The sequence below is a fragment of the Oncorhynchus mykiss genome, chromosome 28 (genome assembly GCF_013265735.2).
Source record: "Oncorhynchus mykiss isolate Arlee chromosome 28, USDA_OmykA_1.1, whole genome shotgun sequence".
In the NCBI taxonomy this organism is placed as follows: Eukaryota; Metazoa; Chordata; class Actinopteri; order Salmoniformes; family Salmonidae; genus Oncorhynchus; species Oncorhynchus mykiss.
The window spans coordinates 31,169,295-31,195,279 of NC_048592.1; the positions used below are offsets into that span (position 1 = coordinate 31,169,295).

At 42.1% G+C, this 25,985-nt stretch overlaps 1 protein-coding gene across 1 annotated transcript in view; it reads right to left on the reverse strand.

The window, feature by feature from the left end:
• Positions 1-4,632: 4,632 nt before the first annotated feature.
• LOC110508942 (gelsolin) overlaps positions 4,633-25,985 on the reverse strand; it is a 40,153-nt gene continuing 18,800 nt past the window's right edge. The window contains exons 3-17 of the mRNA XM_036966574.1: positions 23,111-23,265; positions 21,115-21,276; positions 18,313-18,462; positions 13,343-13,432; positions 12,912-13,044; positions 12,568-12,656; positions 12,036-12,251; positions 11,014-11,147; positions 10,221-10,311; positions 9,514-9,684; positions 9,181-9,355; positions 8,702-8,817; positions 8,425-8,502; positions 8,243-8,303; positions 4,633-5,574 (exon numbers count right to left, since the gene is read on the reverse strand). Coding sequence (XP_036822469.1) covers positions 5,414-5,574; positions 8,243-8,303; positions 8,425-8,502; positions 8,702-8,817; positions 9,181-9,355; positions 9,514-9,684; positions 10,221-10,311; positions 11,014-11,147; positions 12,036-12,251; positions 12,568-12,656; positions 12,912-13,044; positions 13,343-13,432; positions 18,313-18,462; positions 21,115-21,276; positions 23,111-23,265 — 1,982 coding nt within the window. The 3' untranslated portion in view covers positions 4,633-5,413. The remainder of the gene's footprint in view (positions 5,575-8,242; positions 8,304-8,424; positions 8,503-8,701; positions 8,818-9,180; positions 9,356-9,513; positions 9,685-10,220; positions 10,312-11,013; positions 11,148-12,035; positions 12,252-12,567; positions 12,657-12,911; positions 13,045-13,342; positions 13,433-18,312; positions 18,463-21,114; positions 21,277-23,110; positions 23,266-25,985) is intronic.

Sequence of the window (25,985 nt, forward strand, 5' to 3'; positions counted from 1 at the left end):
ATTGCAATAGAGGTTCATAATGCAGGTTACCGAGTCACTAAATGCCCGAATCATAATAGCCCCCATTGTGCCAGGGCCATGCAAAGGAAGCTTGAAAAGTGTTCTGATCTTAACTTGTTTCTTCCCTTCTTTGGAAATGTTAAAACTGTATTACTTCATAAATGTCCATAGCCTTAATGTGTGACGTTTAATGGATAAGCTTATACAAAATGTTTCCTAAATTAAATGTATGAATATAGGATGAAGATATTTTATGTAAATTAATTGAATGCAAAGTATGGACTCAAGCCCTTTATGCAAATATTAAAGTCTATGCCCATTATACAGTTTTGTAGTGTGATCCCATCTCTGTATGCTGTACCTAAGACATATTTTATACAGTACTGAGGCGAGATGCAGCGCGCGCGCAATGAGTGGGTGTATCTGGCACGGGTGCAGGCGGTAAGGACGAATAATTTACTGTGTCCCCATGCCACTTTACTTGGTGAAAAGAGAAGCCTAGTCAAATTACGATATAGGCTGCAGTGAGAGCCCAGTTCACAGTGACAAGGGTGCACAACCTGGTCTCAGAGCATTTCGTATTATTCTGTACATAAATCCCAGATACTCCTGGGTGCAAGGATAGCTATGTTTTTTTTTTTTTGCGTGTGCCAACTTTACACCTATGGATTTTGCGAGGTCAGAAAGAGTCCTAGCTACTGTAGTAGGAAACCTAGGATACATGTCGTTCTAATATATTATGGTGCCCTACCCAGAGCTTAATTTTATCCTGCCAGAACAGGACTGGCACCTCTCCATTTTGGACTGTTTTGTTCCGGAACCTATTTGGCCAGTACCGGTACCTCTCCTGGCATAAAAAAAATATTTTCACCTTTTGCTATGTAAAAATTCTAACAAAATCGATCAAAGTTTATTCGAGTTGCCTCTTCGTTTGTTAATTATCCTGCCTACACAAAAAAACGTTGTGATTTTTTTTTATTTTCAGTGCGGGCTTAATCGACTCTAGGCCCGTGCTGAAAATCTACTTTTTCACAAAGGTTTTTTGATTCAGGGTTGGGCCAGCCCGGGTTCATGATTTACAAAACATTGTAACCTGTGTTTGAAACCAACGTGTGGCCGTGGCTGTGTGAGAAGTGTGCCAGTATCTCTCACATAACTAGAATGAGATTAACTTTATATGATCTCTCTCCCTCTCTGCTCTAATAGACGTGAGCCTGCAATGCTCATCTCTCCAGCATTGTACTTCATCATTTATTTCCTTCTAGAATCGGGCGAAGGGTTCTGATGGAACTGCAGCACCACAGATACATTTAAATACATTTGCAAAATGTATATAATTACTGCTCTCTGTTCAGAAATAAATTAAATCATTCAGAATAGCCTACAACACCATAAGGCCTATAATTTAGCCACAGAGGATAGATAAATGGCTTATTTTTACAAATAGGCTAGCTGTGGATTGTAGCCCAATAACAAGGAATAGCCTACAGTCTGGGAATGCGAGGCTAATCTGTCAGTGAAAAAACAGCATGCAGACAAAACAGGCCTTTAGCAATATTTCAAATACAATCGAGGGAAAACACAGGTTGGAAAGCAAATGGTTCCTGATGAAAAGAGAAGATTCTATGCTGTAGGTTACCAAAATATTTGATCAACTTCCAAAAATTGAGATAAGCTTTCGGGATGAGCCCATCAGCCATCACCAGAGAGTGGGCTGAGTATCATTGGGTGAGCCAGCGAAAATGGAAAGCTTTTTTAGGACTAAAATTTCCTCCTTATATTGTACCCTACAATATAATTGTCTCCACACACCTAGACCTGGGATATTGATGGATTCAAGACAAGGTCGTTTTCATTGATCTCAGTGTCAAAGTAGCCTGCCATTTCGATCATTTATTTGTGCGGTATTAAAAAAGATTCTGCCAGTCTCAAATCATGTAAAATTATGTCGAATTGCATGAAATGTATTTATAAAAAAGCAAAAATTTTCCGGGACCTTAGGATACTAAAAATATTCCCCATGTGTACAACTTCTGTAAGTGCCTCTACTCCATGGCTCTATGCCACTTTTTTCTCATGCGTTCCTGGACCTCAAAACTCCCTAGGTCACCTGCAGGTCACCTCCTCTCATGGCTCACTTTTTGTTCCGGCACCTCCCGATTTACAAATCAAGCACTGGATGTACATAAGATTAAAAGCCTACAATAACACATACTTTGGTGTAGGTGGCCTCACCAGAAGCTTTCAGCCTATTTAAAGGCCCTCCTGAATGTCTTGCCTACATGGGTCTGCCATGGGTCAATCACTCACATAGGGCCTATAGGCCTAGTAATCTTCGGCAGAAATACAGAAAGCTTTCCTCTCTATGAAAACCTTTCTCAGTTTCTGTTAAAGTCTCTGCGGGCCTGTCCATCTATGAAAGCTAATGTATAGCCTAAGAAGATGTCATGTCATTTTTTTTGAGCCAAGAGGCAAAAACCACCCAGTTTAACCTCCGAAGATTGGCAGTCAGAAATTTGCTGATGGCAGGGCCAGCAAACATTTAGGTGGGCCAAAACATGCACTTTTTAAATTACTCTGCCATTTTAAAAGTCATGTCCCCCTGTTCTTGACTTTTCATAAATAAGTCTAACACACTATCATTGTTATCACTATCAATCTTAATATCACAAACAGAATGTACTGTAATTTACACAGAGGCAAAGAAACAGAGTGGTGTGCATCTCGGAAAGCACAACTTGTTTGTCCTAGTCATCAATGGGCTGTTGCAGCAGATGATTTACACTCCTCTCAGTTAAGAAGAATCAGCGCCAGTGCGCAAGCGATCAGCAACACTGGACAATTGAGGAGTGGACAAACATCGCCTGGTCCAACGAATCCCAGTTGCTGATGGCAGAGTCAGGATTTTACATTAGTCCATGGCCCCATCCTGCCTGGTTTCATCAGTACAGGCTGGTGGTGTACCGCTGTCCAATCTGCAGAAACTGCATGATGCCATTACGTCAACATGGACCGTAATTCAACACCGTTTTCCGACTTGTAGAATCCATGCCCCAAAACATTCAGATTGTTCTGGAGGGAAAGAGGGGTCCGACCCGGAACAAGATGGCTGTACCTAATAAACTGTGTGTATCCCTTTCATTTCCCACCTCCTCCCTACTGCTTTCTATGAATTATATCTGATGGTGTATGCATGTAGACCAGTGCTTGACTTGGACTGAAATAGGTGCCGGTACCATTAATATTTAGGTGCAGGAACTCCTTAATACTTTTGTGGTAATAATCTATAGGAGGTGCAGGAACTCCGTAATACTTTGGTGGTAATAATCTATAGGAGGTGCAGGAACTCCATAATACTTTGGTGGTAATAATCTATAGGAGGTGCAGGAACTCCGTAATACTTTGGTGGTAATAATCTATAGGAGGTGCAGGAACTCCGTAATACTTTGGTGGTAATAATCTATAGGAGGTGCAGGAACTCCGTAATACTTTTGTGGTAATAATCTATAGGAGGTGCAGGAACTCAAGCAGAAGAACATTTGAGGTGCCGATACTCAGCTCCGGTGATCTCCTGCCCAAGTCAAGTACTGTGCTTAGGTATAAATACAAATAATGTCCCATTTGGAACACTGACAAGTAGAGCATAAAAAAAAACTATTTTGGTGGGCAAGGCTCCCCAGTGGGTGGGCCTGCGCCCACCCAGGCCCACCCGTGCTTATGTCCCTGGTGGCGGGAAAGAGCTGTCCATCAAAGCTCCCACAAGACTGTCTGATGAGCTGTTTGATGAAGGGCACATGTCAATCACACCATGCGGCACTGCTATCAATGATTTATATATACACTAGATGACCAACAGAGGGCTCTGTTTTGAAGCCACCGCACCTCCGTCTTGGCACTCCCCCATCTTTGGAATAATATAGTTTGTAAGCTATAAAAATGCATTTATTAATGTCTATATTTGTTTTTGCCACATTTATTCTATTATAGACCTTTTAATGCATGCCATTAAATTATATTATCTGAGCAAAAAATACATCTAATTTTGTTACTGTCCCCCATATTTTTTTGTTTACATGTAATTTTTGCCTTGAAAAATGTAATTGAAATACTGCAGAATTCCATTCATTCCTATGGAGGACTGCTTCTTCTGGGGAGTACCAATATGGCCAACCAGCAGCATACTACCCTGCATCCCACTGCTGGCTTTCTTCTGAAGCTAAGCAGGGTTGGTCCTGGATGGGAGACCAGATGCTACTGGAAGTGGTGTTGGAGGGCCAGTAGGGATCACCTTTTCTTCTGGTCAAAAAAAATAAATCCCAATGCCTCAGGGCAGTTATTGGGGACATTGTCCTGTGTAGGGTGCCGTCTTTCGGATGGGACGTTAAATGGGTGTCCTGATTCTCTGTGGTCACTAAAGATCCCAAGGCAATTATTGTAGGGGTGTTAACCTTGGTGTCCTGGCTAAATTCCCAATCTGGCCTTCATACTATCACGGCCACCTAATCATCCTCAGCTTACAATTGGCAAATTTTTTCCCTGTAACTATTCCCCAGGTTGTTGCTGTAAATGAGAATGTGTTCTCAGTCAACTTACCTGGTAAAATAAGGGTTAAATAAAAAACAATACATAGCATTAGCAATCCAGGGTTTATATTAATCATTGACTGCCACTGTAGATCTAAAGGTGGGAAGAAGGAAGACAACTCCGCCTAGCCAGGTGGTGTGTAAAAAGATAACATCCTCTTGAGGGAGTCTTCCGTTGTTGAAGTACTGTGGCTGTCTGTTCTCAGTTTTTTCCACTATTTGACTAACTTCAGACGAAAGATTAAATGTTACATGGAAGAGGTTGTGCTGATGTTAAACGTATGATACCTTGGTCTGCTGTCGTTCCTATCCACCTGTCAACATAGAAAATATAGGCTACCAACGTGTTCTCATTTCTAGAGTTTCTCTAGAAATACTAGGAATTTAATTGAAAAAGCCATCCATAATACCATTTCAGAATCATCGAAAGTAATGTAAAAAAAAAAAAAAAGAAGAAGAGCAGACATTTTTCTCCGGCAGAGATATCCTGTTAAAATGCAGCATGCTTTCAAATGAGACCTAAGTCTCAATGGTAATCACATATCATGACTTCACAAAGTATAACAAAATACCCGTTGGATTCAATAGACTACTGGAATAAACAGGCTCCAAAAGAGAAGGTTTTTCTCTGCTCCAACAGCAGATAAAAAAAGGCATGCTAGGTGAATGTTTCGTATGAGTATAAAAGAGACAACGTTATGGCATAAAAACAAGTCTAATTAAAATAGCAGTCCAGGGTGTTATACTGGTACTCTGATCCAAAGAGCGGGGCGGGGGAATGACATGCGTATGTGTAAGTGCCAGATAGGTAAGGGGGTGGAGTTTGGCATTTAGAAGCGGGCATGGATTATCTTCAGAGGGTCTGTTTCCCACATTTTGGGGTCCCACGCCTGGAACCAGCCAGTGAAGGTTGGGGGTTCAGCCCCCTGTTTGATGGTGGTGATGGACAGTCCTCTGCGTCCAGAAGGGTCTGAGTCCACATAGTCCTTAGCTAGAGAGGGAGGGAGACATTAACATTAACAATGTCTACACTCTATTTCTGATCAATTTGATGTTATTTTAATGGACAAGAAATGTGCTTTTCTTTCAAAAACAAGGACATTTCTAAGAGACCCCAAACTTTTGAACGGTAGTGTGTGTGTGTGTATATATATATATACAGGAGTGCAAAAAAGTATTTAGTCAGCCACCAATTGTGCAAGTTCTCCCACTTAAAAAGATGAGAGAGGCCTGTAATTTTCATCATAGGTACACTTCAACTATGACAGACAAAATTAGAAAAAAACAGAAAATCACATTGTAGGATTTTTTATGAATTTATTTGCAAATTATGGTATTTGGTCAATAACAAAAGTTTCTCAATACTTTGTTATATACCCTTTGTTGGCAATGACAGAGATCAAATGTTTTCTGTAAGTCTTCACAAGGTTTTCACACACTGCTGCTGGTATTTTGGCCCATTCCTCTATGCAGATCTCCTCTAGAGCAGTGATGTTTTGGGGCTGTTGCTGGGCAACACAGACTTTCAACTCCCTCCAAAGATTTTCTATGGGGTTGAGATCTGGAGACTGGCTAGGCCACTCCAGGACCTTGAAATGCTTCTTACGAAGCCACTCCTTCGTTGCCCAGGCGGTGTGTTTGGGATCATTGTCATGCTGAAAGACCCAGCCACGTTTCAACTTCAATGCCCTTGCTGATGGAAGGAGGTTTTCACTCAAAATCTCACAATACATGGCCCCATTCATTCTTTCCTTTACACAGATCAGTCGTCCTGGTCCCTTTGCAGAAAAACAGCCCCAAAGCATGATGTTTCCTCCCCCATGCTTCACAGCAGGTATGGTGTTCTTTGGATGCAACTCAGCATTCTTTGTCCTCCAAACACGACGAGTTGAGTTTTTACCAAAAAGTTATATTTTGGTTTCATCTGACCATATGACATTCTCCCAATCTTCTTCTGGATCATCCAAATGCTCTCTAGCAAACTTCAGACGGGCCTGGACATGTACTGGCTCAAGCAGGGGGACACGTCTGGCACTGCAGGATTTGAGTCCCTGGCGGCGTAGTGTGTTACTGATGGTAGGCTTTGTTACTTTGGTCCCAGCTCTCTGCAGGTCATTCACTTGGTCCCCCCGTGTGGTTCTGGGATTTTTGCTCACCGTTATTGTGATAATTTTGACCCCATGGGGTGAGATCTGTGTGGAGCCCCAGATCAAGGGAGATTATCAGTGGTCTTGTATGTCTTCCATTTCCTAATAATTGCTCCCACAGTTCTTCAAACCAAGCTGCTTACCTATTGGAGATTCAGTCTTCCCAGCCTGGTGCAGGTCTACAATTGTGTTTCTGGTGTCCTTTGACAGCTCTTTGGTCTTGGCCATAGTGGAGTTTGGAGTGTGACTGTTTGAGGTTGTGGATAGGTGTCTTTTATACTGATAACAAGTTCAAACAGGTGCTATTAATACAGGTAACAAGTGGAGGACAGAGGAGCCTCTTAAAGAAGAAGTTACAGGTCTGTGAGAGCCAGAAATCTTGCTTGTTTGTAGGTGACCAAATACTTATTTTCCACCATAATTTGCAAATAAATTCATTAAAAATCCTACAATGTCATTTTCTGGATTTTTTTTTCATTTTTTCTGTCATAGTTGAAGTGTACCTATGATGAAAATTACAGGCCTCTCATCTTTTTAAGTGGGAGAACTTGCACAATTGGTGGCTGACTAAATACTTTTTTGCCCCACTGTATATATATGACACACCTACTCATTCAAGGGTTTTACTTTATTTGTACTATTTTCTACATTGTAGAATAATGGTGAAGACATAAAATAACACATATGGAACCATGCAGTAACCAAACAAATATTAAACAAATCAAAATATATTTGAGATTCTTCAAAGTAGCCATTCTTTGACTTGATGACAGCTTTGCACACGCTTGGCATTGTCTCAACCTGCTTCATGAGGTAGTGACCTGGAATGCATTTCAATTAACAGGTGTGCCTTGTTAAAAGTTCATTTGTGGAATTACTTTCCTTCTTAATGCGTTTGAGCCAATCAGTTGTGTTGTGACAAGGTGATGGTGGTATAAAGAAGATAGTCCTATTTGATAAAATACCAAGTCCATATTATGGCAAGAGCAGCTCAAATAAGCAAAGACAAACGACAGTCCATCATTACTTTAAGACATGAAGGTCAGTCAATGTGGAACATTTCAAGAACTTTAAAAGTTTCTTCAAGTGCAGTTGCACAAACCATCAAGCGCTATGATGAAACTGGCTCTCAATGAGGACCACCACAGGAAAGGAAGTCCCAGAGTTCCCTCTGCTGCAGATGATAAGTTGGTGGCTACTTTGAAGAATCTCAAATCTAAAATATATTTTGATTTGTTTAACACTTCTTTGGTTACTACACGATAACATATGTGTTATTTCATAGTGTTTATGTATTCACTGTTATTCTATAATGTAGAAAATGGTCAAATAAAGAAAAACCATTGAATGAGTAGGTCTGTCCAAACCTTTGACTGGTACTGTATATAAAGGTAATTGTTTGATTATATAGATACAGTTAGAGATCATGTTCTCCTTAATCAGTTGTGGCCCCAGTCTTCGTCCTGGGTAGGGGCCACTGTGAAAGTTTGTTTCCCTGCGTGTTTGTCCTACCTATTTTGGGTGCTCCAGTTCTCTCTTCTGCATTTGCTTCATTGCCGATCCAGAGGAAGATCTGACGGGAGTCCAGAAATGCTGTTAGCTTATAGACTTTCAAATTCACTCTGCATTGTATTTTTAGAGCAGAAGATGAACACGCTTGTGAATTATGATATGGATTGGGGAGCTTCACTCACCTGGTCCCAGGTGTCCAGCAACATGACATCATCAGTGGCCAGGTCAGTCTGTTGGAAGTCTCCAGGAACCTCTTCCACCTGATGATTGGAGGATTACAATATGTTACAGCACTTTGGAACATGGGCACATTTGACTTTTGCATTGCACTTTGTATTAACTATGCCTTTTTCTCTCCCCCTGAGTGACACTGAATTCCCCATTGGGGATGAACTGGGAATATATCTATCCAAGAGAGTTAGTTACGTTAGACACACTCAACAACAATCCATCACTTACACTGAGGCATCCGGTCTTGTTGGAGCAGCCAAACAGGCGTGGAGGTTTGACCATGTTCTGCAAACTCTTGGAAGTCTGGTACTCCTTCTTCCCTCCCAGGGCAGACCAGAACCCAGCTAGGACAGAAAAGACCGGCATGGATTAGTCTCCTTGGTTGTTTGGCACTATATAGTGTTTTCTTGTGATTTGTCAGGATGTGTGATGTTATCTCTTTTCTGTCTTATTTAGGGGCACATTTCAATTGTCTAAAGTTGTTTCCTCTCCATGTAACCTTTCCTTCATCAACACTCATCTGAAAAAGTTGCTTTCCCATATCCTGTGATTTCAGGCTGTAGATGAAGGATAAGACAAGAAGAAGAAGCCACATGTGACTATTGAGATGCACCCCATGTCATACTACTGAGATCCAGCCAAATTAATAATATTAAGATGCACCCCACTTAATACAATAAACCTGTAACACTAGATGGAATCCTTACCTGGCTCCTTGCCCTCAGACACATTACTGCCACTGCCACCCAGGAAACCCACAACGTGCTTGGCGGCGGCCATTTCCTCCTCACTGGCACCCACCCCTCTCCACACAAACATGGCGGTGGGAGATTTGAGCACAAACACGTCATTGGTGTTCAGGAAGGAGGCAGAGGGCTCTACCTGAGAGAGAGAGAAGACAACGAGGTGCTCAGAAGTTCAGTCATTTTGATGGTTTAGGCTAACAATTGTTAGACACTTAATCTTCCTCAAGCAATCACACACACAGGTACAAAGTGTGGTCCCAGTTTGACACACATACACACACACGGAGAACTCACCTCTACAGCTCGTGTAGCGCGGGTGGAGGATTGACGAATGTGGAAGAGGCGGGTGCTGCCAGTACCCGACTGTCCTCCTTTACGGGACGTCCCTCCATTATGGACCATCATGGGCTTGCCCTGGAACAGGCTCATCAGGTGGGGGGGTTCCTGACCCTGGGTCACACGCACCTGGAGGGGAAAATGGACACTTAATGATAACTATGTAGAAGAAAAGCAATTCTAAAGTGACAGGTAAGTCTGGTGATTTCATTTTAAAAAATTGCCAAAGATTGCTTTCCTTATTATAATATACTGTCATGATGGATGGAACCTTATGTGTCAATGTGGTAACCATTATAATTATACACACACTGGAAGTAAAACAAAGTGTGACTGCCCTCTGCTGGACAGTAAAAAAAAACTTTCCACACAACTATTCAGTCTATAAAGACAAAATACACACGTGGTTCAATAATATGACCTCACTTGTGAGTGACTTAAATGACTGGACACCAATGCAGCAGCTGCCCTTGCCAAAAGATCATCCATCATGCCATCGGCTTTATGAAGCACGATAAAGGAAACAGCTTAGGCCTATTCACTTATAGTGCTTAGTCCAGTGACCTTACGAATCTAAATGTCACACCGTTGTACCTATTGCTCAGGTGCTTTTGGACTGTGAGTGTTGGGGACATGGGGATGAAATGGAGAGGATAGAGACCCACCTGAACAGGGGCTCCTCCCATAGAGTCATCCAGCTTCACCGTGAGGAAGGCAGAGGCTGCCAGCTCATCCTGGGTGCACTTCAGCCCCTGCCTGACACACAGATGAATACAGATGAATAAACACAAAAACACACACACGTCAAGCCCACCTTATTGAGACCTTTCTATAGGTATCGAACATGCACTACTACAAGTACTGAGTCAGTTTTGCCATGATTATTTCAGATACATCCTTCTTTATGAACTTAGACTAGGAGAACACATCTAAGGGTTTCAGAATATTCCAGAACAGGTTGGGGTAAGGTAAAATACCCCGTTGGTGTGATTTGTTATTAATGATGTCACGTACACACACCGGGTTTCGATGTAATTGCACTGACCAGGTAGCAGATGCACAGTAGATGATAAGGTCTGGTAGCCTAATGGTTAGAGCATTAGGCCAGTAACCGCAAGGTTGCTGGATTGAATCCCCCAAACCGACAAGGTAAAAATCTGTCGTCCCTGAGCAAGGCAGTTGTTCCCCGGGTGCCGAAGACAGGGATGTCAATTATGGCAGCCCCCCACACCTCTCTGATTCAGAGGGGTTGGGTTAGATGCAGAATATACATTTCAGTTGTATAACTGACTAGGTATCCCCTTTCCTTGTAGAGGATGTCATTTGAACTGTCTAGATGTAAATAAAGATGTTGTGGATGATGTCATATGTACTGACCAAGTGTAAAGTAGATGATGTCATTTTAACTGTGTATGTCATGTTTATAGCATATTTTTGGATGATGTCATATGTACTGACCAGGTGTAGATGATGTGCTGCTCCCTGCCTCCCAGCCTGTAGCTGTAGAGGATGAGGTAACAGTCTCCTCCGTAGAACTGGCCATAAGAGGAGGGATCCACAGCCACTTTATCACCATCCTCAACACGCCAGATCTGAAACCAATAGTATAATTTTCCATGTGTATGTTGCTGCCCTGATCTGTTTGAAAAGTGCCCAGCACCCTGAGTGACCCTTTGCTTCAAAACCTTGTATTTACCAGGGCTAGTTTTCCCAAAAGCATCTTAAAGGCCCAGTGCAGTCAAAAACTTGATTTACCTGTGTTTTATATACAGTATATTTCCACACTATGAGGTAGAAGTAATACTGTGAAATTGTGAAAATTATGATAATGATTATGCCCTTTAAGTGTAAAAGCTGTTTGAAAAGACTGCCTGAAATGTCAGCCTGTTTTGGTGGGATGGAGTTTTGGTCTGCCTGGTGACCTATAAGAAAGAGAGTTCCAAACCTCTCTGCCAATAAAAGCTAGTTTTCAGTTTTCCCCTCCCCACTCAGACCATTCCCAGAAGGTCCTAGCTAATTTCTTGCTTGAGAAATTTCTCTTTGCTCTAAGAATGTATTTTAATTGAAAACAATCACAGTAAGGTACTTCATTGTTACACCAAAAATGACTGCACGGGACATTTAAGGCTAAGTTCATTGTTAGAACCTTAGTAGGAGAATTGTTAAATCTCCGAGCTGTTTCCCAAAACCAGCGTTATTAACATTGCACTTTAAAAAGCTCGTAATCTAACGCCTGCCTCAGACCACTCTTAGAACAGCCAACTGCATCGTTCGATTCTTTTTAGCCCTCCCGCATCACTTTATACAGACTTAGTTCAGCGGTCTGAAACATACGGGCAGTGAGCTACATCTGGTCCCCTAGCCAATTTAGTGCGGCACGTGGTTGTCTTTGTAAACATAAACAGCCAGACACTGGGCAAAATTACTATGAGAACCCTCACTTAGTTATTTCCATTGTAGTCCAGTGTTGTGTGTTTTACCTGGACTTTGCCCTTGCCGTCGTCCACCATGTTGTGCTGGGCGGCCATGTTGTTGTTGGAGTGGAGGGTGGAGGCGTCGAAGGGCACTTGCTCCACCTTGGCGATGCGGCCGATGGTGTAGGCCTTACTGGGGCCCGTGGTCTGGTCCTTGTCCTTCCAGTCCCTGAAGAACTGCTTGAACAGAGTGGTCTCGCCTCCTGCTGGTAGTACCTGGATCTGCAAGGCCGAAGAAAAAGGAAGAGTCAGTTGTTCTGTTGTTTACCATGAACCTCGATTTCCTCTCACATGCATTCCAATAGCCAATTGATAATCTAAACTTAGTAGTGTGGTTATGTGAGACTAGTTCACTATCAATATTAGTTTTCAATTCATTATTGTTCAACATTTTAAGTAACTTTTTTTTTTAAAGTAGACATAGCTAACAACATTTTGAACATAGCCTAGTAGTGCCTGAGCAAGACCTAGCAAAGGTCAAAATGTTTTCATCCATGCTCAGTTAAAAATGTTACTTCACATTATTCCATCAGCGTACCTGTGTCTTGTCGGAGTAGCCCTTCTCTTTGATGAACTGCTGGGCTGCTGACATGGCTGCTTTGCGCTCGGCTGCATTGGCCTTGGGTCCTGTGATGGAGGTAAGATAACACAACACATCTCAACAATACTCTAAACTCACAGCTGTGCACAGGGATTTAGTGAACATTTACTCGACTTCTCATTCTGAATCTCGCACTATCCTACACAGTAGAAGTAGAAAATATGTTTTACGTTTTTTATATATGAATCACGTTTAACTGCATTCTATGTAAGAAATGTGTTGCATAGGTAACGTTTGATATCCTGGCAAGTGTTTAAAAACAGTGGCGAGGACTAGTCTACCTTTCCATACGAAGACGTTCTTGTCCACTCCGTTGTCCAGGATGTAGCACTCCTCGGCGGTCAGCATGGCCTGTTTGAAGGGGCTGGACGAGGCCACCACCGACGACTTCATAGAGCCAGAGGCATCGGAGATCTACAAAATACACCGAGATGAGATATCAATAAATACATACATTTATACTGTACATATATTGACAGTACTCCCTTGAAAAAGAATTTGTTCTTCTCAAATGGATCCTTAAATAATATATACTAAATGTTATGAACAACTAAACACATAACGTACTAGATTCACAATGCATGTGAATGAGCTTGAGAGATCAACAACGTGTGAGCACTGAGATGGACAACACCATTATCAAGAGAAGAGAACAACATTTACAAATCATTATACTGATGTTGAACAACAAAGGTGCAGTAACATCAGTTACCATGTAGAGGGCACCCTTCTTCCTGTTGGAGGTGTCCACCTTCTCATCATCAGGGGTGCCAGGGGGGATACTGGGTTTGGGCCCCAGAGCCTAGGACAGATCCAAAATGGAGGATTAGTTTCAGACAGAGACGCCTGCCCTCTCTCTCTCTCTCTCTCTCTCTCTCTCTCTCTCTCTCTCTCTCTCTCTCTCTCTCTCTCTCTCTCTCTCTCTCTCTCTCTCTCTCTCTCTCTCTCTCTCTCACACAGAGCCATTGCCACACACTTGTTTGATGGGCCCAGTTGCAAAAGGCTATGGCAGAAATGACACATAGCACAAAGCTTTTGTGCCCACATATATTCCCACGGCGAGGGGTATTTAAATGTCCAGGGAAGTCCTCATCAATGCATAGCACCATTTTATGATATGGTATCATCGTCACGTCCAACGATGGAATATTTAAATGTTATTTGGATACAGTAGGTGTGTAAGTAATTTGCGTGTGTGTGTGTGTGTGTGTCGCTCTTATATCCAATAGTTCTTCCCGGCCTAAAAAAAAAAAAGGACTGCATAGTTTCCTAAGGACTCTAAGTGAGGCGATCATCTCTGTCGGCGCCATCTTGTTTAGGGTTAAGGTTAGAATTAGTGTTAGAATTAGGGTTAGGCAGAGTTGTGGACTCGAGTCTGAATCGAGTCACAAATTTGATGACTCGAATTGATAGAAAATAAAATAATTTGGACTTGGAGCCCGTAGACATGGGACTTGAATAGAATTGAGACTGATGACAAGAAAGTATCTGGCCAGGTTTTCTAATTTTTTTGTCACTCATTTTGTGTATTATTCACACAGCCAGAGACAGTAACCGCTGCATCACCCTTGTAATACAAAATAACATGCAAATTTGAACAGATTGGCTTGTGAAACACACCCTCGGCACTCTGATTTGCACCAGCAAACTGTCAATCAACACAGGTCGGGAGAGCTGGAAAACAGATTGCTGATTTGCTATACAGCTATAGGACCGTACGCTACGGTCACAAGACGCAGGCCTCCTAATTGTCCCTAGAATTTCTAAGCAAACAGCTGGAGGCAGGGCTTTCTCCTATAGAGCTCTATTTTGATGGAGTGGTCTGCCTACCCATGTGAGAGACGCAAACTCGGTCTCAACCTTTAAGTCTTTACTGAAGACTCATCTCTTCAGTGGGTCATATGATTGAGTGTAGTCTGGCCCAGGAGTGTGAAGGTGAACGGAAAGGCTCTGGAGCAACGAACCGCCCTTGCTGTCTCTGCCTGGCCGGTTCCCCTCTTTCCACTGGGATTCTCTGCCTCTAACCCTATTACAGGGGCTGAGTCATTGGCTTACTAGGGCTCTTTCATACCGTCCCTAGGAGGGGTGCGTCACTTGAGTGGGTTGAGTCCCTGATGTGATCTTCCTGTCTGGGTTGGCGCCCCCCCCCCCCCCCCCTTGGGTTGTGTCTGGCGGAGATCTTTGTGGGCTATACTCGGCCTTGTCTCAGGATGGTAAGTTGGTGGTTGAAGATATCCCTCTAGTGGTGTGGGGGCTGTGCTTTGGCAAAGTGGGTGGGGTTATATCCTTCCTGTTTGGCCCTGTCCGGGGGTGTCATCGGATGGGGCCACAGTGTCTCCTGACCCCTCCTGTCTCAGCCTCTAGTATTTATGCTGCAGTAGTTTATGTGTCGGGGGGCTAGGGTCAGTTTGTTATATCTGGAGTACTTCTCCTGTCCTATCCGGTGTCCTGTGTGAATTTAAGTATGCTCTCTCTAATTTTCTCTTTCTCTCTTTCTTTCTCTCTCTCGGAGGATCTGAGCCCTCGAACCATGCCTCAGGACTACCTGACATGATGACTCCTTGCTGTCCCCAGTCCACCTGGCCGTGCTGCTGCTCCAGTTTCAACTGTTCTGCCTGTGATTATTATTATTTGACCATGCTGGTCATTTATGAACATTTGAACATCTTGGCCATGTTCTGTTATAATCTCAACCCGGCACAGCCAGAAGAGGACTGGCCACCCCACATAGCCTGGTTCCTCTCTAGGTTTCTTCCTAGGTTTTGGCCTTTCTATGGAGTTTTTCCTAGCCACCGTGCTTCTACACCTGCATTGCTTGCTGTTTGGGGTTTTAGGCTGGGTTTCTGTACAGCACTTTGAGATATCAGCTGATGTACGAAGGGCTATATAAATACATTTGATTTGATTTGATTGGTTGCAGCACAAATATCAAATTGGAGGGAGAGAGGATTGCCATAATGATAAAAAATTATGCCCCAAATCTTGTTTGGTGATCAATAATATTAACGGTGTACTTTGCAAGCTCACCTGCAATGGGGCATCAATTACTAGCATAGGCCTAATGGTCTTCTGGCATGTAGGCCTAACAATTTCTTGAAATTGATCATTTACTTATGAAGCTTTGCATTTGGAATTTGTGGTTAAAATGTATTCTTACTAAGAAAAGACTCTCGTCACTCACGCTCTCCAAACTCCCGCCAGTGGAGAGCGCTTTTTTTATCTTGTTGAAATGTTTGCTGTTGCTTTCACACGTTTACATTCACAGGCCCTATGTGATAAATCTATATTCCATTTCATACAAAAATAATTATTAGCGTTTCATCATTCCATCCCGTACCGTTAATTGCAACACGTAGACATTTCTGTTTCATGTTTGATAGGCCTACGACACATTTTCATTTAGCCAACCATTTCTTACCCTGCCCTGAGTGGACGTGAGGCCTATATTGGAGATGGACGTTCGAAAGAGTCATGAGGTAGAAGTTCGGTTTATTTAATTCAATGTATGGTTTCCTTTGTTCATATTTCCCGGGTTGTGTCGGAGTTCTGTGTTTCTGTGTCCTACAGTACAGTTCTGTGTTTCTGTGTCCTACAGTACAGTTCTGTGTTTCTGCGTCCTACAGTACAGTTCTGCGTAATAGGAGCACACTGTAGAACGCTTTGGGGTCAGAACGTTGAATAAGAGAAAATTATTGTTCCATGTATGCATGGTGTTGAAATATAATAAAAATAATTCCGTCTGATTAAGACAAATGTAACAATGGATATGGAAATAAATTGCCTTTTACATTGTAGAACCAGTTTATTCGTTTTAATTGCCAATTACAATTATGGTCCTGGGGGCCAAGTGCTTCTATTATGTAGTAGGCCTACCTGCTTAAGCTCCTGTTAGACAGATTCCATTTGGCTTTTCAAGGGGAGGCTGAACAGTCTTGCACTCTACCAGTGTCCGTTAAGATAGGACAGGTTAAGCCTGATACAGAGGCTATATCTTTTGGGCTGTTGCTGTGTATATTTGGTAAATCTACTTGTATATTTGGTATGAAATGACGCTTTCACCATTGGAACACCTGTAAATAAATCTACACTCTGAGCACGTCAACCTGCCTTGCCTTCTGCTGATGTCATGCCCTTACGACAGCTACAATATCCCTATTTTACATTGATATTGGCTGATAAAAATCACAAAGAGGGAGGGAGGGAGGGGGAGGGAGAAAGAGAGAATATATATATTCTCCTTCAGCAATGCATCTAATGTAGCCTTTCAACAACCTGACTCAAACACAGAGGAACACTAGAAACTTGTTTTAGTTGCAAAATGGAACAGTTTGGACTACTGATTTCACCCTAGATCAGCTAATGCTAGATCAGCCAGATGCTAGATCAGCCAGATGCTAGATCAGCCAGATGCTAGATCAGCCAAATGCTAGATCAGCCAGATGCTAGATCAGCCAGATGCTAGATCAGCTAGGTGCTAGATCAGCCAGATGCTAGATCAGCCAGATGCAAGATCAGCCAGATGCTAGATCAGCTAGATGCTAGATCAGCCAGATGCTAGATCAGCCAGATGCAAGATCAGCCAGATGCTAGATCAGCCAGATGCTAGATTATAGATACTAGATCAGCTAGATGCTAGATCAGCCAGATGCTAGATCAGCCAGATGCTAGATCAGCTAGATGCTAGATGCTAGATCAGCTAGATGCTAGATCAGCTAGATGCCTGATGCTAGATGCTAGATCAGCTAGATGCTAGATGCAAAAGTGTGCAGTGAATGTGTCACTGTCTGTCACCTTGATTACTCCAATATGTCTCTCGACCTATGTTATAAACTTTCATTTGTATGCTAGGTTGTAGCAACCTTATGATGGGTATAGGGAACATTCCAGTATCATGTCGTAGCCTAAACCTATTGACGTTACATTGAACCTGGTGAATGGAATATCAATGAAAGTCATCCAATATGCTGTAATAGAAATAAGGCCATGCTCATTAAAAAAATATTTTTCTCTCTAATCTTAAACGACACCAACCGTGTGTGTGTGTGTGTGTGTGTGTGTGTGTGTGTGTGTGTGTGTGTGTGTGTGTGTGTAATAATGATTTGGTGGATGCTTATATTAATCCTATTTCACACAAGCGTGTATTATACACATGTGAATTGGAAGTGTGTTTTTTACATATCCTAACGCTCCCTGAGACACCGTCGGAGAGTGGGGTCACGGCCAGGGTCAGCCATTATAAATGACGAGCCTGTGTAACCGATGTGAAATGGCTAGCTAGTTAGCGGTGGTGCGCACTAATAGTGTTTCAATCGGTGACGTCACTCGCTCTGAGACCTTGAAGTAGTTGTTCCCCTTGCTCTGTAAGGGGCTTACAGAGCACCATGTGGCGCGATGGGTAACGATGCTTCGTGGGTGTCAGCTGTTGATGTGTGCAGAGGGTCTCTGGTTCGAGCCCAGGTAGGGGTGAGGAGAGGGACTGGAGCTATACTGTTACACCTGGAGTTAAATGCCTTGCTCAAGGGTACATCAACAAATTTTTCACATTTTCAAACTAGCGACCTTTCGATTACTGGCACAACACTCTAACAACTAGGCTACCTGCCGCCACGGTGTGTATGTGTGTGTGTGTGTGTGTGTGTGTGTGTGTGTGTAAGCATGTTTGCGTGTATCCCTATCCCTCACCTCAGTGAGTTCCTGTGGCTCAGCACCATCCTCCACCATGTGGAGCTTGGCCCTGCCGTTCCTCTCGTTGTCCCTGATGTCGATGGCCACCTGGGAGGCCTTCAGTCTCTCGAAGCGGTTACTCTCACTGCCACACCACTGGTAGATATCCTGAAGAAGAGGTGGAAAAGAAATACAAGACATAAAGTGTTTAGGTTTCCAGTGGTACCATGTAGGTACAGATATTACTGTCCGTCCGGTGACTATATTACTGTCTGTTCGGTGACTATATTACTGTCTGTTCGGTGACTATATTACTGTCTGTTCGGTGACTATATTACTGTCTGTTCAGTGACTATATTACTGTCTGTTCGGTGACTATATTACTGTCTGTTCGGTGACTATATTACTGTCTGTTCGGTGACTATATTACTGTCTGTTCGGTGACAATATTACTGTCTGTTCGGTGACAATATTACTGTCTGTTCAGTGACTATATTACTGTCTGTTCGGTGACTATATTACTGTCTGTTCGGTGACTATATTACTGTCTGTTCGGTGACTATATTACTGTCTGTTTGGTGACAATATTACTGTCTGTTCGGTGACTATATTACTGTCTGTTCGGTGACTATATTACTGTCTGTTCGGTGACTATATTACTGTCCGTCCGGTGACTATATTACTGTCTGTTTGGTGACAATATTACTGTCTGTTCAGTGACTATATTACTGTCTGTTCGGTGACTATATTACTGTCCGTCCGGTGACTATATTACTGTCTGTTCGGTGACAATATTACTGTCTGTTTGGTGACAATATTACTGTCTGTTCAGTGACTATATTACTGTCTGTTCGGTGACAATATTACTGTCTGTTCGGTGACTATATTACTGTCTGTTCGGTGACTATATTACTGTCTGTCCGGTGACTATATTACTGTCTGTTCGGTGACTATATTACTGTCTGTTCGGTGACTATATTACTGTCTGTTCGGTGACTATATTACTGTCTGTTCGGTGACTATATTACTGTCTGTTCGGTGACTATATTACTGTCTGTTCGGTGACTATATTACTGTCTGTTCGGTGACTATATTACTGTCTGTCCGGTGACTATATTACTGTCTGTTCGGTGACTATATTACTGTCTGTTCGGTGACTATATTACTGTCTGTTCGGTGACTATATTACTGTCTGTTCGGTGACTATATTACTGTCTGTTCGGTGACTATATTACTGTCTGTTCGGTGACTATATTACTGTCTGTTCGGTGACTATATTACTGTCTGTTCGGTGACTATATTACTGTCTGTTCGGTGACTATATTACTGTCTGTCCGGTGACTATATTACTGTCTGTTCGGTGACTATATTACTGTCTGTTCGGTGACTATATTACTGTCTGTTCGGTGACTATATTACTGTCTGTTCGGTGACTATATTACTGTCTGTCCGGTGACTATATTACTGTCTGTCCGGTGACTATATTACTGTCTGTTCGGTGACTATATTACTGTCTGTTCGGTGACTATATTACTGTCTGTTCGGTGACAATATTACTGTCTGTTCGGTGACTATATTACTGTCTGTTCGGTGACTATATTACTGTCTGTTCGGTGACTATATTACTGTCTGTTCGGTGACTATATTACTGTCTGTTCGGTGACTATATTACTGTCTGTCCGGTGACTATATTACTGTCTGTCCGGTGACTATATTACTGTCTGTTCGGTGACTATATTACTGTCTGTTCGGTGACTATATTACTGTCTGTCCGGTGACTATATTACTGTCTGTTCGGTGACTATATTAATGTCTGTCCGGTGACTATATTACTGTCTGTCCGGTGACTATATTACTGTCTGTTCGGTGACTATATTACTGTCTGTTCGGTGACAATATTACTGTCTGTTCGGTGACTATATTACTGTCTGTTCGGTGACTATATTACTGTCCGTTCAGTGACTATATTACTGTCCGTTCGGTGACTATATTACTGTCTGTTCGGTGACTATATTACTGTCTGTTCGGTGACTATATTACTGTCTGTCCGGTGACTATATTACTGTCTGTTCGGTGACTATATTACTGTCTGTTCGGTGACTATATTACTGTCTGTTCGGTGACTATATTACTGTCTGTCCGGTGACTATATTACTGTCTGTTCGGTGACTATATTACTGTCTGTTCGGTGACTATATTACTGTCTGTTCGGTGACTATATTACTGTCTGTCCGGTGACTATATTACTGTCTGTTCGGTGACTATATTACTGTCTGTCCGGTGACTATATTACTGTCTGTTCGGTGACTATATTACTGTCTGTCCGGTGACTATATTACTGTCTGTTCGGTGACTATATTACTGTCTGTTCGGTGACTATATTACTGTCTGTTCGGTGACTATATTACTGTCTGTTCGGTGACTATATTACTGTCTGTCCGGTGACTATATTACTGTCTGTTCAGTGACTATATTACTGTCTGTTCAGTGACTATATTACTGTCTGTTCGGTGACTAAGGCCTCTATACGTGTACTGATATTCCATTTCAGGTGTATATTATTTTTACTTTTCATGTTACTTAGCCAAAAGCCCTTTAGGCTTGTAGGGCAAAATCCTAACTTAAGATGCATAGCTTAACATTTTATTCAAATATTCCATTGAGGTCAATGCATGATTATGATGTGAGATACTGCACCTATAAGTTTTCATGTTACTTAGCTCGTAGCCCTGATTCCAGCTTACAGTTTTCCAATACTGTAGCCTACATATACACAGGCCAGATCTACATTTCACACAGTACTGTAGTGTAGAGTTTTACCTTGCCCAGGTCCACGATAAAGCAGTCTCCCTGGTTGAAGCTGGCCCAGGACAGTACCACCTCCGTGGCCCGGATGGTCCGCCTCCCCTTGATGTGCAACAAGCGCTTCACGCTCATGTCATTGGTCACAACGTGCTGGAAGCCTGAAGCCACGCCCCCTTGCTGTGATAGGAGGGGTCAAATAATGTCAAAGAGTAACGATGAGGCTTGTTCGGTGGTGCGCAATGTTTGAAACCTTGCAGCTTGAAATGTATTACATAAAACTTGCATTATTCCCTATTCGACAAGACAGAGAATAATTTATGTTCTACACTACAGATTTCTACCTTAATGTGCTGTCAGCTGAGCCTTCCTGGTAAGCCGCCACACAAAAACATGCATATGGAGGTTAGAGGGAAATATTGAATCATGATAAAAGTTTGCAAACCATTGATATCACTGTCCAAACTTCAATTCAACTCAAACAATTTGTTCATTGGTTTGGGGAAAAAACATTGGCTAATCCTGGTTCTGCTTTTCCTCTCAAGGGCATACAAAGTGTGTTCCCATATTATGTGATTATGAAAATTCCCCAAATGAGAAACAGATCTACTCTGAGGGGGAGAGTTCTCCTGAGAAAGACGGATAACTTTCCATGGCAGAGAAGCAGCTATGTTTATTTTCATGGAAAGAATGTTTTATGTCTACAGGGTAATGAAGGTTTCATATAATGAGCCCTAGCTTGGTACCCTGTTCCCCTCTCCCTCTTTTCTCACCCCTCCCTATTTATCCCTCTTACCCTCTCTCTCTTTCCCCTCTCTCTCAATGTCCAGATGCTTTTTTATCAGCGTGTGTGTTTTGAGGCGGGGGTGGGGAGGGGGTAAATGTGGTGTTGTAGTGAAATGAGGATTTCTCATTAATTAATTTCTCATGTTACCCTTTCCTCTCTTTGTTCTGCTCCCTCATAATCCACATCTCTTTCTTTCTCCCTCTCTCTATTTGTCTCTCTCAAGGACACTGTGTGTAACTCTACAATAAAAGGAAGATAGTTTCCACAAACCGAACATTTCAAAATGGTAAACAGAACTGGGTTAATTACTGCCATCTAAACCAAGGTCTGAGGTTTTTCTGGAAATGTAAAAAGACGGTGAGAGAAAGAGCAAAGGGTAAACTCTCAAATCCCACAGTTGTTGTATTTATAAGGATTTCAAAATGGCTGCCGTTGACATGCTGGTTGCAGTGACTATAGTGCCTGTGACACCTTTGGATGTAAACATGACAAAGGCTAAGAGGAATGAATGTTAATGTCTATGAACTTCAGACTCATTCACTTCATAGCAAAGTTTATGGGATGTCGCAAATGATTAAACCAGTGCTTTAAACCAGTGCTTTAATCATTAGTGACATCCCAGTGACGTCCAAACCGTATCCAGTTTTTCTATCCAGTTTTATCCCGTTTTTCAATATTTTCTATATCTTATTTTTGGATCAGTAATAATGACTTAATCCTTCTGACCTTATACTGATAGAGTACGTCAATGGATGTCCAAAGAGTATTCCTTCCTATTGCCTAACGCATTGCCACAAACAGGAGCGGTTGTAACAGAGATGTTGCAGATCGCTACGACCAACCCCTCTTGCCCCAACTGTTAACGTTCTAATGCAACACAAACCCTTACATTTCTAATGCACAATAAACCACTTCCTTACCATCAACTAACCCAGGGTATCCCAAACTCGGTCCTGCCCCCCTAGGTGCACGTTTAGGTTTTTGACCTCAGACTACACAGCTGATTGAAATAATTACAGCTTGATGATGAATTGGTTATTTGAATCAGCTGTGTAGTGCTAGGGTAAAAAACTAAACGTGCACCCAGAGGGTGCCCCAGGACCGAGTTTGGGAAACCCTGAACCCACTGCTCTTGTTCAAGGTGTCATTAGTGGATGATTCATTGGAATTAAAAAAACAAATCACTTCCCACTCTACATCTTTCAGCTGTTAGCAGAAGAAGCTGACCTTGTACTTGATGCCAGACTTAAAGTAGCCCAAGAAGGTGATGGACTCGTTGTTCTGGACCTCTCTGAACTGGACCGGCCCTCCGCCCAGGAAGTCATCCAGCTGGGTGGCAAAGATGGCCGCCGCTCCTCTCTCATCCTGAGAACACTCATCCCCTGGAGGAAAGAGAGGAGAGAAAGTTAGAAATCATCCACAGAGAAATTGCTAAAACTTGTTTTGACCAATAGCGGTTAAGTATTGCCTTTCCAGGCCTTTATTCAAACTGTTGAGTATGGTATAGGTGACTGCCTGTTTTGGTTATAGCCAACTTCTTTTGTAATTACAGTACACCAAGCTTACTAGTGAAAGTCTACAAGCCGCTTGCACATTCTTCACATTTTCCTGCCTTAAAATTAAATGGGGAAAAAAGGGACAAAATGTGATTTATTTCGTACTTATCTTCACTACCTACTCCACATTTTCAAAGTGAAAACAAAAAATAAAAAACGAACATGTCTTGATTGCATATGTCTTCACACCCCAGAGTTAATACCTGGGGGCAGCCATTACAGCTGTGAATCATTTGGAATCAGATTCAGCCAACTTTGCGCAACTCTCAGGGCAACATACAGTGCCTTCAGAAAGTATTCACGCCCCTTGATTTTTTCCACATTTTGTCGTGTTACAGCCTGAACTTAAAATTGATTAAATGTAGATGTTGTGTCACTGGCCTACACACAATACGGCATCATGTGAAAGTGGAATAATGTTTTTAGAAATGTTTATAAATTAATTACAAATGAAAAGCCGAAACGTCTTGACTCAATAAGTATTCAATCCCTTTGTTATGGCAAGCCTAAATAAGTTCAGGAGTAGAAATGTGCTTAGCAAGTCACATAGTAAGTTGCAGGGACACACCCTGTGTGCATTAATAGTGTTGAACATGATTTTTGAATGACTACCTCATCCGTGTACCCCACACATACAATGGTGTGTCAATACACCCAGTCACGACGAAGATAGAGGCGTCAGTTGCCAGAGAGGAAGGAAACCGCTCAGGAATTTCACCATGAGGCCAATGGTGACTTTAAAACAGTTACAGAGTTTGATGGCTGTGATAAGAGAAAACTGAGGATGAATCAACAACCTTGTAGTTAATAAACAATACTAACCTAAATGACAGAGTGAAAAGGAAGCCTGTACAGAATAAATCATTCCAAAACGTGCATTCTGTTTGCAATAAGGCACTAAAGTAAAACTGCCCTGAAAAAGTCCTGAATACAAAGAGTTATGTTTGGGCCAAATCCAATACAACACATCACTGAGTACCACTGTTCATATTTTCAAGCATGGTGGTGGCTGCATCATGTTATGGGTATGCTTTTCATTGGCAAGAACTAGGGAGTTATTTAGGATAAAAATAAACTAATAGAGCTAAGCGCAGGCAAAATTCTAGAGAAAATCCTGGTTCAGTCTGCTATCCAACAGACACTAAGAGACAAATTCCCCTTTCAGCAGGACAATAACCTAAAATGCAAGGCCAAATATGTAACCCTTTTCAGGAAGCTAGGCGTATGTCGCACGTCACTACACAGGAATACACACGGTCAGTGTGAACCGGAGTGATTTAACACAACGGGCCAAACAAGCAGTAGTTACAAACAAAACGGAAACGACACAGGACGTCTTACTTAGTTAAAGTGGTTCAGTCTGCCGTGAAGCGTTCATCAATGTATACGGGTAAAAGTCTAGCTACATTTTCAGATTATATGCGTATCGAATTTTGTCAGAAAGTCGTTTTCATTGCAAGTTAAAGAGTACTGTTAGCTAGCTAGCGAACGGTAGCTTCCTGGCTCGCTAGCTAACATTACTTGTATGATCTGTTTCGTCTGTGTAATATTATTTGTATCTCAGAGAGCCATTTACCATGCTAATTATAGCCTAATGTTAGTTAGCTAGATAACAATGAACCTAGTTGGTTAGCTTTAGCTACCTGCAGATTCATATTAATGCATTTCATGCATGGTGGCTAGCTATGACAATCCATGTGTACTGGATGGGTTGGGATTATGGTTTATATTTTAGCTAGCTAGCTTCATGTCTAAACAAGATACTCCACTTCGCCAGATGATTACATGACCCATCAAGTTAGGTAGGTGTGTCTGTGGGTGATTACGGCCTTCTATTGTATTTCATGAACATGTGTACATGTCTAGACAATAGTGAACCATCCACTTAGCTAGATGTGGCTGGGGTGTGGTTATAACATTTCTTTCACATGACCCGTCAATTTAGACATGTGTGTCTGGGTCAGCATCATCTAATAATTTAAACACTTTCTATTTTTGACATTGCTACTATGCAAGAAACCATTTCACTGTACCGTTTACACCTTCTGTATCCTGTGCATGTGACAAGTAAACTTTGATTGTATTTGACACAGTGTGTGTTTACCAGAGATGGTAATGTGAAGAACAACATGACCTGCACCAAAGTCAGATTAGGATATAGGCCAAGAACTAGATAAAGTGTATTTTTACCTGGAATTGTTCTCTTATTATAGGCTACTATTTTCCCGAATTTTAGTCTTGAAATCTTTGGTTGTTCACTACACTACCTTACTCCATTTGTTTAGCACATGTGAATCCTTAAAGAGATGGGTGGGGCTCAGGCTTAAGAGCTTGTGAACAATGCTGAATAAGTATATTCAAGGGACATTCTCAAAAGTGGGGTTACAAGTTTATAAACTTTCAAAGCAGAATTAGTTCCCATTGTTCCTCAACTGCAGTGTATGATTTTGTAGCTCTGTGTCTCTACTTTTATCCAATGTAAACACTTTCTAATTTTGCAACATAAGAACAAATCGAGGTGGTCGGTCACATATACAATGAATTTG